This window comes from Botryllus schlosseri, chromosome 15 (assembly GCF_051294905.1).
Source record: "Botryllus schlosseri isolate E-star chromosome 15, Bs_hap1, whole genome shotgun sequence".
Taxonomy (NCBI): Eukaryota; Metazoa; Chordata; class Ascidiacea; order Stolidobranchia; family Styelidae; genus Botryllus; species Botryllus schlosseri.
Window position 1 is genome coordinate 18,732,632 of NC_137250.1, and position 13,702 is coordinate 18,746,333.

Genomic DNA, 13,702 nt, shown 5'->3' on the forward strand with positions numbered 1-13,702 from the left:
CCACTCTTCTTATACCGTCTTTTACACAATTGAGTGCATAACGATCTTCTCTAGACAAGACGGGTTGGGGTGTCAAGGCCACATCTTTGAAGTCTGTATTCCACAAATCTTCAATTTGTTCTGTCAGTACGTCTTGAATTTGAATAAAGTTGATAACATCGACTTCAGAATCACTTGTGGTTTCCGGCTTTGGTCCGACTAAACTCCAACCCCATGGAGATTTCTGTGCAACAGGTTCCCCCGAACGACCTTCCCTTGATTCTTCAATCCACAATGATTCACTTACATTAGAACCAATTAATAAATGAACTTCATCACATGGAAGACTGGGAAATTCAATCCCACTCAAATGAGGGTAGCGTTCAATATCCGGATTTTCCTTATACTTGTTGGCTGAAGCAGGGATTTTGTCAATTGACAGCACGTGCTTGAGATTGACTCGACTGTTGCCTTCCAGTGCTTCAATACTTAAATCAACAAACTCACCAGATTGAGTCTTTGTTCCGTGTATTGTCATTGAAGAGTAGGACAGTTTCCGCGTCTTGGCAGACAACATTTCTGTCAAAGCTTTGCTGCAAAAGCACACACTACTGCCCGGGTCCAAAAAGGCCCAAACTTCGAGAAGTATACCGCTCTGAGAATGAACTCTCACCGGAACAACATTCAAATATACTCCCCGTCCAAGGATCGTTGAGGCGAAGGATCGCGGACCAACAACAGAGTTTTGAGCCCCTTCTTCATCGGCGGCATTGTTCTCACTTCGATGCAAAAGGGTATGATGCTTTCCAGCTTTGCAAGACTGCACAGTACAAGCGTTTGGCCATCTACATGTTTTCGCGATATGTCCTGGTATAAAGCAATTCGCGCAAATATTACTGACTCTGATCAGTTTATATTTATCCTCCGGGCTTTTCTTTGAGAATGAAGAGCAGGTTTTAAGCGAATGACTGCCATTACAGTCGGGGCATACCATATTAATTTCTTTAGGAGCGATACAACCCCCTTGTTATCTGTCGCCTCAAATTCTGCAGTTGTAGCATTGGCGTAATATTTGTTCCTTGTACCGGATGCTCTTTGAGTGGATTGCTCCTTATTAATAGAATTATTCACCTTAGCCATGCTCGAATTTGAGCATTCCACTGCATTGGACACCATGACAACCAGATCATGGAAGGACGGTGCAACATTTTGCTTTTCTTTTGTGGCTGATAATTTGATCCAGTCATTAAACAGGTTTGGTGGTAACTTAGATGCAATTTTTGCCAAATTGTCGAAATTTTCCAATTCTGAGTATTGATCCAAATTCTTCAGTGTTATATAACATTGCTGTAATTTCCTTGAAAACGCTATTAATCCTTCATTATCCCCTCGTTTCAGGTTAGGGTTGGCATTCAATTCTTCCATAAATTGACGGCCAATAGTAAAGGTCCGACCGTACGCGGTTTGCAGTATATGTTTTGCTGTTTTATAGCCCTCATTTCCATCTATAAAGGATGCACAATGCAGAATTGATTCCTTGGCCTCTCGTTTACAGTATTGTAACAGATACGTCAATCGGGTATAACCATCTGAAACCCTGCTTTCGATATTTTTCTCAAAGTTTCGAATGAATCTTGTATATTCCTTTGGTGAACCATCAAACGTCAATAGTTCTAATTTTGGCAAATCTGAAGCGTTTCGCAGAGCCGTGGCAATCTCCATCAAATCACCACGATCTTCAATTTTTTGGGTGTGCCTTTCATTGGGCCTGGTTATTTCAGGCTGCGACAACGTTTTCTGAAATTCTTGGCCTTCTCTTTGAGTCATGTTGCATCCCGGGTATTCGAAACCCTGCCCTTGTAACAATGAACCTTTCTCGTGCCTTCGTGATGCTACCAGACTCGGTCTGGTTTCAACGACATCCTGTTCTTTGGGATTTGGATAAGATGGCGTTTCAAGAATGTCAATTCTGTCATCACCCAATTCCCAAGCCTCAACTTCAGCGCAGGCTAATTCATATTGGTGCGCATTTTTTTGGCGAGCCAATTTGCGTTCTACCTGTATACGCTCATCCTCCAGAGACTCTCTTTCTACTTGCTGTTTCAATTTCAAACGAGCCTTTTCTCTCAAAGCTATAGCTTTAATACGTCTCGAACTTTCACTGTCAATACTCTTGAAGGAGTATGAGGTACCTGATCGAATAGATGAGCGACCGATTGACGGTGCTAAAGAGGGCTTGATACACTTGTTACAGCATTCTTGAAGTTTGTATCGAAATTCTTGATAATACCGAAGCTCCCTTTCATAATCCTTGATGTGTGTTGTCTTTACAATATCATCCTCTATTCCCATAGTATACAGTCGTTGGACTGTAACATATTTCTCAAATGCACGTTCCAACTCCTTGCGGTACATTTGCAGGGTCTCATCCGGATTTAACATTTTTTCTTCAATAAATTTATATTGTTCTCCCAAACAAGCGAGCGCCTCGTCCAATTCATCCTTTGCAACAGGTTCCTTCATCGCCATGACTATTTAACTATAGTCCAACCCTTCGAGTGCCGCTGAAACCTCAGTTGTAAACAATGCCTTTCAGTCGACGTGAACACTACAATAATTAGGTAGGAATGAATGGAATACCGGTACTCAATTTGAAGACTCACAAGTATTGGGGCAATCAGTTTTGCAAACACTATATAACTGCAAAATACGGTATAAAGCTAATAAGAAGCTTTTAACCACAAACGAGTAGTGTTGTTAACTTAATGTAACGTACTTTTGATCGTAGCCTAGTTACGATAGTACGTTATATTTGGCTCGATTAGAGACTTGGCTGTATCAACTTAGACTGATCGAGTAGCTTGCTAACTCGATTCCAACCACTACCTAGTTTCTATGCGTCCTATTATCCGAGCCTACCCCTGAGACACGGTCAAAGTAATTCAAGCAATTACAGAAATAGGAACACAAATTTATCAAATATATGAAAGTCCACGTCTACTTCAAGGCAGCGGTTACAAATCGGTTAACAACAGTTAACTCTCTAGGCTAAACTGATAATCTAAATGAATAACGACAATTAACTCAATGATGCACCAAACGTCCAAACAATACAATAATCGAATCCCTTATACCCCTAATTTTGACTAATTTGAATCACTGACAAAAAATTTATCACCAGCACCAAGCCTCAAACTGATTAACAAATCACGCGGGTACGGATGACCGCTAAAGTCACTATTGAGCTCCAAGGCTCATGGACACATGTACATACGCAGTTCATTCAGCGGGATCGATATAGTCTCTCTACGTTCGGTGTTGCAGGATCTCAACATTATCTGTGCGACCATAGTGTCCTATATGGTGGCGCGGACACAAGCAAATCTCACGAGTCAGTGAAATTGGTCTACGTCACACTTTCCATTTGGTTAAAGGCGGTAACTTTTTGACCGGCTTGCCGAGCATCAAATTGATAAAACGGGTATCAATCGAGAGCTACCGCGGTACTGATTGCGAAAATATAAATTTTATTCTGCTCGTGGCTCTGGAACCCCCCAAAATCAGCCTCGAATGTTTCATTGTAACGGAGTTTGGTGTTGTCACGCTATGGTGCGACGTCAGCCATACATGCATTTTAGAGTTGGATATATAAGTGGGTTACTTTGGGAATAAGAACTCTACAGTCTACATATATCAACATTTTAGGTAGCTATATACATGCACCTGACGTAATATGATGATTTGACTCGGATTTTGATGATTAGTACTATGCTCTTCAATTTTATGAATAGTATATATGAAGTTTATCATGCTGGTGGCACTTCGAGATCATATTTGCGGATTATATTAAATTTTAATTCTAATTCTAATTCTATTATCCTTCCGTCGGGTCATTAATTCAACAACAGCATTTTGTGTAAATTTTTGCATCGTAATGCACGCAACCTTCCGATCTGCGCCGTCATTTTCTAGCCGTTGAATCATATACAACTAATAAGCCGCTACGGGTCAAAAAATAATATAAACAGACAGTGACTTGTCACATTATTCTATAAATGCCCAAATTTAGAAGTCGTATCGTACTAAGCAACTGTTACAAATTATGAGGCACCTGGCGCTGTAAGTCGTGCAGCTCGACTTCAACAAACGTTTGAAAGGTTACCACGCGTATAATCCTGAGCAGCCAAGGTGAACGTATAGCGTTATTTTCAGCCATCGATATCAGTGACTGGCCGAAAATGAGTTGCGAGAGTCGTGACAATGTAGTTACTTCATTACTCAGGCAGATATATTGGGAAGGAACTACTAACGAGGCTATGGAGCGTATCGCAACCCCAACAATGCAAACGGTCTATTAATAAATTGACGAATCTCTTCAGCCAAGTTCAAGTAAAGGCTGTAGTCGCGTGATTCTCGTGGTTGGATATAGCCCGCATACTTCTTTGTCGATACATAAATATAGAGTACGTTGAACCACTGCGATGCGGGATTTTCTCTTCTCAACACAGAACAGGAATCATGGATTCGTAGTCAAGTTTGCGTCACTTTCGCGGGCTTTGAGAGAAGAGACAAGAAAGACAGACAATAAACAAAAATATTGCTATCGTGACAATGAGCTTCGCAAATAAGCACAAGGTCGAACATGCCACTCTCATATCAACACAAATAAATATATACATTTGAACCTAAAAGTTTCTCGGACGAAAGCATATGTTGCTTTTGTAGAGCTCTCTTGTCAATACTAGTATCAAATTGAATAGGCAAACGGTGATTAATTTGATGCATGCACAATTGCACATGTAGCAGTCACCCTAAAAGAATTGAAAGGTGATATTAATAATATGCCTAAATATGTAATTATGTTTCACGGGGCAATGTCTGAGTAAACCGATTTATTGCGAGATTTTTTATAAATCTGATTTATGTATAAGCGTTGTTTCATGCCAGGGGATGCCGCTTCAAGTAGTGGAGCTCGCCATAATTTACAATTTACAAGTATATAGGTGCATGTGTTGTATGATATCGTGCTATAGTTTTGCTTTGCAAGCATACGCAAACACGGTACACATGGTGCATCCCGAAGCTCAGCAAAGCTACAGATCAAGATATTCATTGGATTTTAGGAACAAATATTATTTCATGATGTTTGAGTAGGAGTTAAATCATTGTAATGTTACGTACAACACGTCACAGGAATGTAATGTTGTGATGGATATTCAAATGCGCCGAGATCTCTCCGCCCATATTGCTTACGTCGACACTATAGGAATAGCAAATGCAACACGAAATAACGAATATTAAATTGACGATGTTTTCCATATAGTGACGTAAATGGAAATATTTGGAATATACCAAAGCATCTGCTCACAATTTTAAAGTTAATAAAAACATGCATGTAGCCCGTATACAATATATAAATAAATCTTTAATTGAGTATATTATTCAATTGTAAATTGAAGTTCTATTACCTCCAACAGTCTTCAAATAAATATTCATATTATGATTGATTGATGACGATATGGCGATAGATGAAAACCATATATTTGTGAAACACCAATGGTCGCAATAAACAATCAATGAATGAATATGACTGGGTTGAAAATGGTAATAGAATTTGTACTATACGCAGTAAATTTGGAAAATTCTCAATAAAATCCATGCGTTATAGTGACCGTGTCGTGGTGGAATTTTATTTTCGCGTTAGAGATGCGCGTCATTTCTACTACCTGGCTTATCATAGGGAATGTAAACAGATACACTTATGCAACGTAGCCATTTTTATACAAGATCGGTTAATGGGAACACGACTAGGAAGTTCTCACGCGACTCAAGTAAAATATTCGAGAGATTTACCCGCATTTCCCTCCTGTGATTTTGATGGCGGCGGTAAACTACACAAATTGTCGCTAAAGTGAGTGAGAAAAATAACTCGGGCATTCGCTACGTCTTGATCTCTATCACTCCTCGTTACATATACAAGATACAATCATAAGTATTTATGTAAGGACACCAGTTTTTATCAAATCTTCAATTTTCCGTGGTTTGATTATGACGTCGAAAGCAGTATTACGAGAGTCAAACTTCACTATGATGGAAATAATCGTAGACGTATATATTTACATCTGCTCAGGACACACAATGTACAATGTGATACGCAAGACACAATGCGATGTAATGAACAGATAGGAGGATGACGAAACGACCAAATACGGTCTTTCAATCTGGCATTCCCCTCTGCCTTGTGCAACAGTGTTCGGCTTTTGGCTGTCTTTCTTTGGGCGCTCTTTCGTGATCGCTTTTGTTCGATTATAATGTCCTTCATTGGATCTATGAACTCAGAAGACTATAACTGGCAACTTAAATTTATAGCAAAGACGTACAGAGATTAGTTTTGACCTGGTGGATCCCGTCAGTGGAAAGTATTCAGCTCGATCCAAAAGCTGTTTGTTATTTAACTGATGTGAAGAATTAGAGAGTGGTGCAGTGAACTCGGCTACATCCAAATCAAACGAACTAGTTAGTGACATAGGTATAGGGACAACCGTCATCACCGGTCTTATGGTAAAATTGTATACCGACGTAATTACTCAAAGTCAACCGTTAAATTATCACACTGTATGTAATGTCTGTGTTAAAGTTTATGCATGGTCTGAACGATACGCGCAGTGTTCGCAGTGTCGCCAAAGTGCAGGGAATCGAATTTCACAATATCGTGTCTGCTAGTGGTCGCTAAAACACAATGTCACGAGCGAGAAATAGCAGACGGTGGGTGCTTTGGAGTATGGGTTCTGGTAATTCTAAGCACGCAATACCCCGAAGGCGCACTTTCAGAGTGTTATTACATAATATATCATAAGTTCAGTTTATTGATAATTTCATCAGTTCAAAACATTACAAGATTGTGATACAGCGAAAAGACATGAAGGAGTCGAAACGAACCAAAATAGAAGTCTTTTAATCAAACACCCACCTCAGCCAAATGACGTAGCCATTTTTTGTGTGTTGGTGTCCAAGTCTGGGTATTGATCAACAGAATTTCAGGGGTGCGAATTCTCCCAAATCCAACATATTTGTACGGGCAATTTCATCACTACCATTTATAGTTTATACATACAATTCCCGCATACACATACATACTCACACATACATACACACTCACCTTGGCGAACGAAGTCGGGCTCGGATATTACGCTATTCATGAAATAACTGGATTAAGTTAAGGCGAACGCATGTCTGTCCAAGTGTCCATATCTATCAGCTTACGATCGCTACTTAGATAATAACAATAGTAATAATCGGTAGTATTATTGTGATGAAAAATCACCGTGTATTTAATTTTGCGAAACGTCAAAATTTTTCCAGGTTAATGAATGAATTTAGTCAATAATGTTGGTACTTGCATATATTGCACAGCACATACGTGATCAAATTTACCTGTAGAGCTGATGGAAGTGGTGTCTTCACAAATATAGGGCAGGTAATCACACATTTTAAGTTAAGCCATGTCCAATTGGTCATGCTACACCGTTAAGACTATTCAATAGTTTCTCGCGAGTTAGCTTCTGGTGGGACCACGGACCATTGTTATTTACTACTATGTTGAAGCATGTTATTTTGTAACTTCCGGTAAAGATTGCCGCTACTAGAAAAATATTGGAATCGTTCACGGCTCACGCATATCAGGCGAAGCTAAAAGAAAAATCCTTTCGTGATGGAAGGAGACGCACGCGGTTTCATATTAGCATTTATTCGCTAGGTGTAACACTTTCCTGTTCCGGGTCGCATTTGTACCGCGGGGCGCAGATTGCAAGAACAGGACCATCCGGCTCCGGCTTGACTTAGCACGAGCCAAAATGTACAGTGACATGACTTGTGATTCGAAGAGATCCCAACCATCATATGAGATAGCATATAAACAATACATGCACGTTCACGGCAAGGACATTTATGTGCAGAAGCTATATAGTAGTGACCGACCTGCAGTGCTGTCTCAAATCACAATGACCTATTATTGTCAGCAAACTTCAAATAATTCATATAAATAATGGTAACTGACATCATTTACTTCATGGTCGCATGGAGCGAGCATGCGCGAGCAATCGAAATAACTGGTACTTTTTGCTTTTGTTTTCTGTGGCATGGAGAGAGAATCATGGGTTCCAAAATACGTCACCGATGGGGGGGGGACTAAAAGAGCGCTGCAGTGTTTACACCGAAGTTTTCGCAAGGTAAATGAGGCTAGTTTACAAGCGTAGTCTGAAGCTGCTCTTGAAATTTTTGTACAAAATGGTACATTCCCACGCCAGAGATTTCACGAAAACCTGTACATGCCATTCTTGTATACTCTCTGTTAGCCGAACAAAATAACCCGGTGGTCTGCCTATTGCCGCAACATAACCACGCCAGGGTCATGTCAACCAGCAACCAGCATGTCAATATATCTAGCCTAAGCGGTTTATCGTTAGCCGATCCGTCCATCGCATATTCTTGTAAATAAATAATACATAATAAATTGAACGATATTGATGTTTAGAGAAGTAGCTGGTCAGTGGTCATGAACGGTCGCAAGAGATTTCCATTCAGTATAATAGGTCGGCGATCATAAAAGGTTAAGGCTGACACAGCCGAAATTGCAATTGCTAGATGCTGTGCGGAAATCATATTGCCAAATCTCATTATTATTATTATTATGACAACAACTACAAGATGATATATTAATTGTTATCAGTATGATAGCATACGTTTCGAAAATTGTAAAATATATATTAGGCTATTTTGATGTTAAACTCGTTGTCACGAGTCTACTTACGTGCCAAGGTATTTATTTCCGTACGTCTTATTTTTAATAATGAATACACGACACGCTTCCAACTATACTGGCATGTCAGCATGTATTATAGGCATATATTTTAGTCACATTTACAAATGTACTTTGAAGCGATGACAAGACCAATTACAATGGCGTGGTTGAGTGTGTATCCTAATTCTCGGTTTATTCCTATTCTAGCTTTGATTTCACTGCTTCGGATTCTGCCGCAGCTTTAATGAGTGCTATTTTCCTATCATTAGGTTATTCGATATGACGTAGGTCTGGTGCACATATCAATTAAATACCAATTTACAACTTGGAGGGCTGGTGTCGCCACCTGGTTAAGAAAGCAATGTAATCGAAGATTGGCCGTATTTTATTGCCTTAATGTGGATTCAAGTATCTAAACTTATGATGATTTGTATTTGCATTATATGTCTGTAGAAGATTATCTATATCCGTTTCCACACTTGTTATGACGTACTTTTAACCTCGAAAACAGATGTCACATTAGCACTACTCCGGTAACAATAAATGCACAATTGCATATATCGTATATGGATAGGATGAGTAACGACATGCATTGCGTATGGCTGAATTCCCAAAGCTCCGGTTGTAACCTGCAGTGCCTGCAATACGCATTTGCATTCCTTGATATATTGAATACTGCAATTTGGGCAGCCCGTAGTCGAATGGTGCCGAACAGCAGTGTCTGACATGTAGCTGCGACCCAGGTTTAGACCGCTGAAAGGTTTGGTGGGATTCGCGACCATCGACTTTGTTGGGTTACCATGCGGGATTTAGGCCCAACGCCCAACGCCCAACGGTTATTGGCTATTCTTTGCGAGTTTCGATGACAACGGATTGGTCATTTTAACTATACCTATGTGATTCCCTGTCCATATATAGTGACTTGCTTCGGATCGTGATATATATACTGTATAAATATGACTTGTGGTAGTATACGTCGTCTTGACTCGGGGCGCAAAAATCCATGCTCAAGAAGCACTAAGTTATGGGAAAGTGATCTTCAATAATAGGCTCTTTTGACGACAATTTATAATACTAATATCAACGTTCGTGCCTCTGGCATCTTACATACTGCTCATATGGTGACAATAAATGAAGGCTTTGACATCGACGCATATATGTATATAATTTCGAGTTGTGTAATGTGTATACTGTATATGCGCACACCCCCAGAGTTGCATTAAACAGAAGCTTCACTTGGATAAGCGACAATGCCACCTATATGCAATCCAGCAATCCTTATCATAAAACGCAGTGCGCAAGAAATACCGCACACCACACAGCAAATAAGTGTCGTTCGTTTATGCAACAGATGAAGCGATAAGAATTCATCCGCTAGGCTGCTTTACAGTAGATATTACGAAAGCAGATATAAATAGAACATAATTCAAATCACACACACATATATATATATATAAATAATACAAATAAATAAATATATCAGTTGAAAATATGCATATTATTCTCCAAAGCAAGGGATAAGCGGCCGTATGTTTGTTGACGATGACATATCTTCAAATGCAATATAAGCGAAATTGAATGAAATAGGGCTCTCATACGATTCGCCTCAAAGACTTTTATCGATTTCATATTCACGATTTATTTGGTAAACATAGTGTCTTGTGTGAATCAGAAATATGTTGTAGCAGTATATTATTCGGCCACACAATTTTTACAACTGATCATGTATAGTTTTTTCGCTAATATTTAAACAAAATGATGATTCTTGGCCGATATAAATATTAGATGTAGTTTTCGTGCGTATATACTCCGAGACCCGACCTCTAAAATTGCAAGCATATACGCACTTACGCAGCCACATGGTCTACCGTTGTTTGTGGTATTCATGGTATTTGTCGACTACTATGGTTATTTACACCAGGCCAAATCTCATCATTTTTATTCGTAGATGCCGACTTGTATGTAGCACGGTCCACGTCTAGGTTTTTATTAGACACCGCTTACACGGATGAGATAGCGAGGAGGAGCCTATAGATAAACCTCCAACACTTGGGTATAGGAATTTTGAAGTCGACCTCGTACGGACTCGAACCCGCAAACCATTGGTGTCACGGCTGTGAATTATACCACTATACGCTTTCTCGCCATTCTACACATATTATGATTGTTATCATTATGAACCTTATACGCTATACACAGTGGTACTCACCCGGCGATCAATGCGCCACGGGGTCCATTTTGCGGTACCTGAAGGTCCTTGAGGACACTGGTGGTAATTAAAAAAAATATTTAATTGTTTTAGCGAAGATGCAGAACTTCTGGACAGGTCCAACAGCTCAAAACCTCAAATTGTGGTATAGCAATCAAAAAGGTGTCTCAAAGATTATATCATTAATGATCATAGAACAAATATTTCGGGCCAAATTTCTGGAACTTCAAAATTTGTTCTGCTGTCGAATCAAGGACATTGGTTTTTAAGACAATATTGTTATCTGCCACTCTGTCAGCGATAGGAAAAAGAGCCGTGCATCCTCTTTCGACAACATAATCTTATAACATAGACAATTACGGATCGATACAAATGCCATGCCACAAAATGTAGTAATTTTGTCTCGCTTGTTTGACAAATCCGTAACTGCAATAGCAAACAATTGGATGAATGATCTCAAATCATATCGTAATGTTAACGGTTTCTCGAATTGAATTATTGCGACGCCCCTCGCCAATCTCATCATATTCGAGTGTCACTTAGCTAAATCACGAGACAGTGTAAAATAAACGATACTATGTAAAATGCCGGAAGTGTAAGATACGTAATTGTTGTATTTTGCACCAATATCGAAGTAGGAAATCGGGAATAATCTAATCTGATTTGTGAAATCTCTGAAATTGCCATCTCGCTGATAGATCACGCGGACACATGCAATTACAGTGTCATCGAAGATACAGATTTGTCTACGCGCAACTTTCAAACATTGATCAGTCTGTGTCAAGCTCACGGGGATTGCTGAAACTTCAAGTTATCGCCCTATAACTCCGGAACATCACGATCAAAAGAAGATCCCTTTATATTAACTTATTTATCACGACTCGCCAAAAAAGTCGCTGAGTCAAAGCTAATTGTTGGTAAAAGAATTCGCATGATATTCAGTCCTCTGCGAAAACGGAGTTCAATCGTACACGATCGGCGCTTACACAATGCACATCCTCGATTTAGATATACCGTGCAATGTTCGCGCAGCGTTTGGTGCGATCGAACTGCTTAGCGTATTTGTGAATTGTTGTAATATATAATTAATAATAGTCGCAACTATAGAAAAATACGGTAATGCCAAATTGACATAATAGCTTGAAGAATTTTTCGAATCCCTATTCTCTCTATGGTATGCAATGTTTCTCCTCTGTTATTTGTGGTTACGAGATAGCAGAACCTCGACTATTGTGAATTTTGGGATATACAATTTCTGGTGGCTACGACCAATTAGGTTTGACAAAACATCTCTCTGATGTAGACAATTTTTCATTTACATTGTTAAATGGACAAGTTTGTGATTTGTGATACGATTGTTGAAATACAATGTTATTTCCCCTGCTAGTTATTGACGATTACCCCTGACGAGTGTAAGCCAAAAATATTCCGGTTTATTTCAATATGAATATATCATTAAATTGGACAATTTTCAATGGTTCACATTTGAGATTTCTAGTCCAAATCGAGCGCTGCACCTTGTTACTCTGAAGTCACTTCCGTACATACATCGCACTGAAGTATAGGAATACTATTCGTTTAACTACTCATTCGTGGCACGAATGTATCACACCTAGGGTTGCATTTAAGACAAACGATGTTTTAAAACACTTTGTTTAAAACATGTTTTGAACAGTGTTTTAAACAAAAGCCTTCAAAAAAAAGTTGCGTTTTTTTCAAGTTGTAAAATTATGCCATAATTGTGTAAAGACTTTCCAGAAAACATGTTGTATGAGCCTACGGACAATAACCACCCGATTTAGCCGACGTATATCGATATGGGATGTTTGGAACCCTCAAATAGACGGTTCAACAGTTATAGTACAGATATTTCGTCAGGGGAGCTATATTTACTCTATATTTTCAAGTGTCAATGTCAATCCATTATGACGTCACAATTGAATGTTCGTGACGTCATAGCTTTAAAAAAACTTGTTTTAAACTAGGGCCATGTTTTAAACATGCTTGTTTTTAATTGGTTTTTGTTTTAAATGCAACCCTAATCACACCGGGTGTTCTGTCCGCCTTCGACCACACTCATTGATTTCCAGCTGTAGACTGCGGTTAGCGCGTTTCTGAAGGACATAGATTATTAAGTTTACTCAATTGAATCTGTGAACGTGAAAATCATTTACAAGCAACCGTGTCTCTGATTCGGCAACGTTCGATATCACAGTGCATAACGCGGCAACACGTGACGATGCATAAACACACTTTCAGCATAATGTTAACAAATTCATAAAATAATCGACCTTATATAAGCCGGCAAATGCTACATTTTGAGAAGATATTTCGACTAAAATTGTCGAAGGTGAAATCACTCCTGATCACCATCAATTATCAAAATCCACAGCAATCAGGCCCTGCTGCTTAATTTGTTGCTTCAAAGGATACAATGACGACGTGATGATTCATTTCGACGCATAAAATCGTTATGTGATCTACCTCACATTTTTACACTACCTGTCGATATCAGTGACGTTGTCGAGAATAATTAACCTTCCTCGAAAGGAGGCTGTATGATCTTGAACTTTATGGAAAACATTATATGATACCACCAAGTAATTGGTATTGCCGTGGAATTTTCTCACTAAATTGCTTTTCGAACATATTGCCACAGACGCGAATTCGTACGTGATCCATAGCTCAATTCGTGTGTCCGTTACGCATTCTGA

At 39.2% G+C, this 13,702-nt stretch overlaps 2 protein-coding genes and 1 long non-coding RNA gene across 11 annotated transcripts in view; 1 reads left to right on the forward strand and 2 right to left on the reverse strand.

The window, feature by feature from the left end:
* LOC145456779 (uncharacterized) overlaps window positions 1-13,702 on the forward strand; it is a 329,933-nt gene that overhangs the window by 248,456 nt on the left and 67,775 nt on the right. The gene's annotated exons all lie outside the window — the stretch shown is intronic.
* LOC145456745 (protein diaphanous homolog 2-like) overlaps window positions 1-13,702 on the reverse strand; it is a 233,324-nt gene that overhangs the window by 136,304 nt on the left and 83,318 nt on the right. The gene's annotated exons all lie outside the window — the stretch shown is intronic.
* On the reverse strand, window positions 75-3,237 carry LOC145456756 (uncharacterized). The gene has a single exon (XM_080334875.1). It carries the CDS (start codon window positions 2,506-2,508, stop codon window positions 886-888), a length of 1,623 nt encoding a protein of 540 aa, XP_080191001.1. The 5' UTR covers window positions 2,509-3,237; the 3' UTR covers window positions 75-885.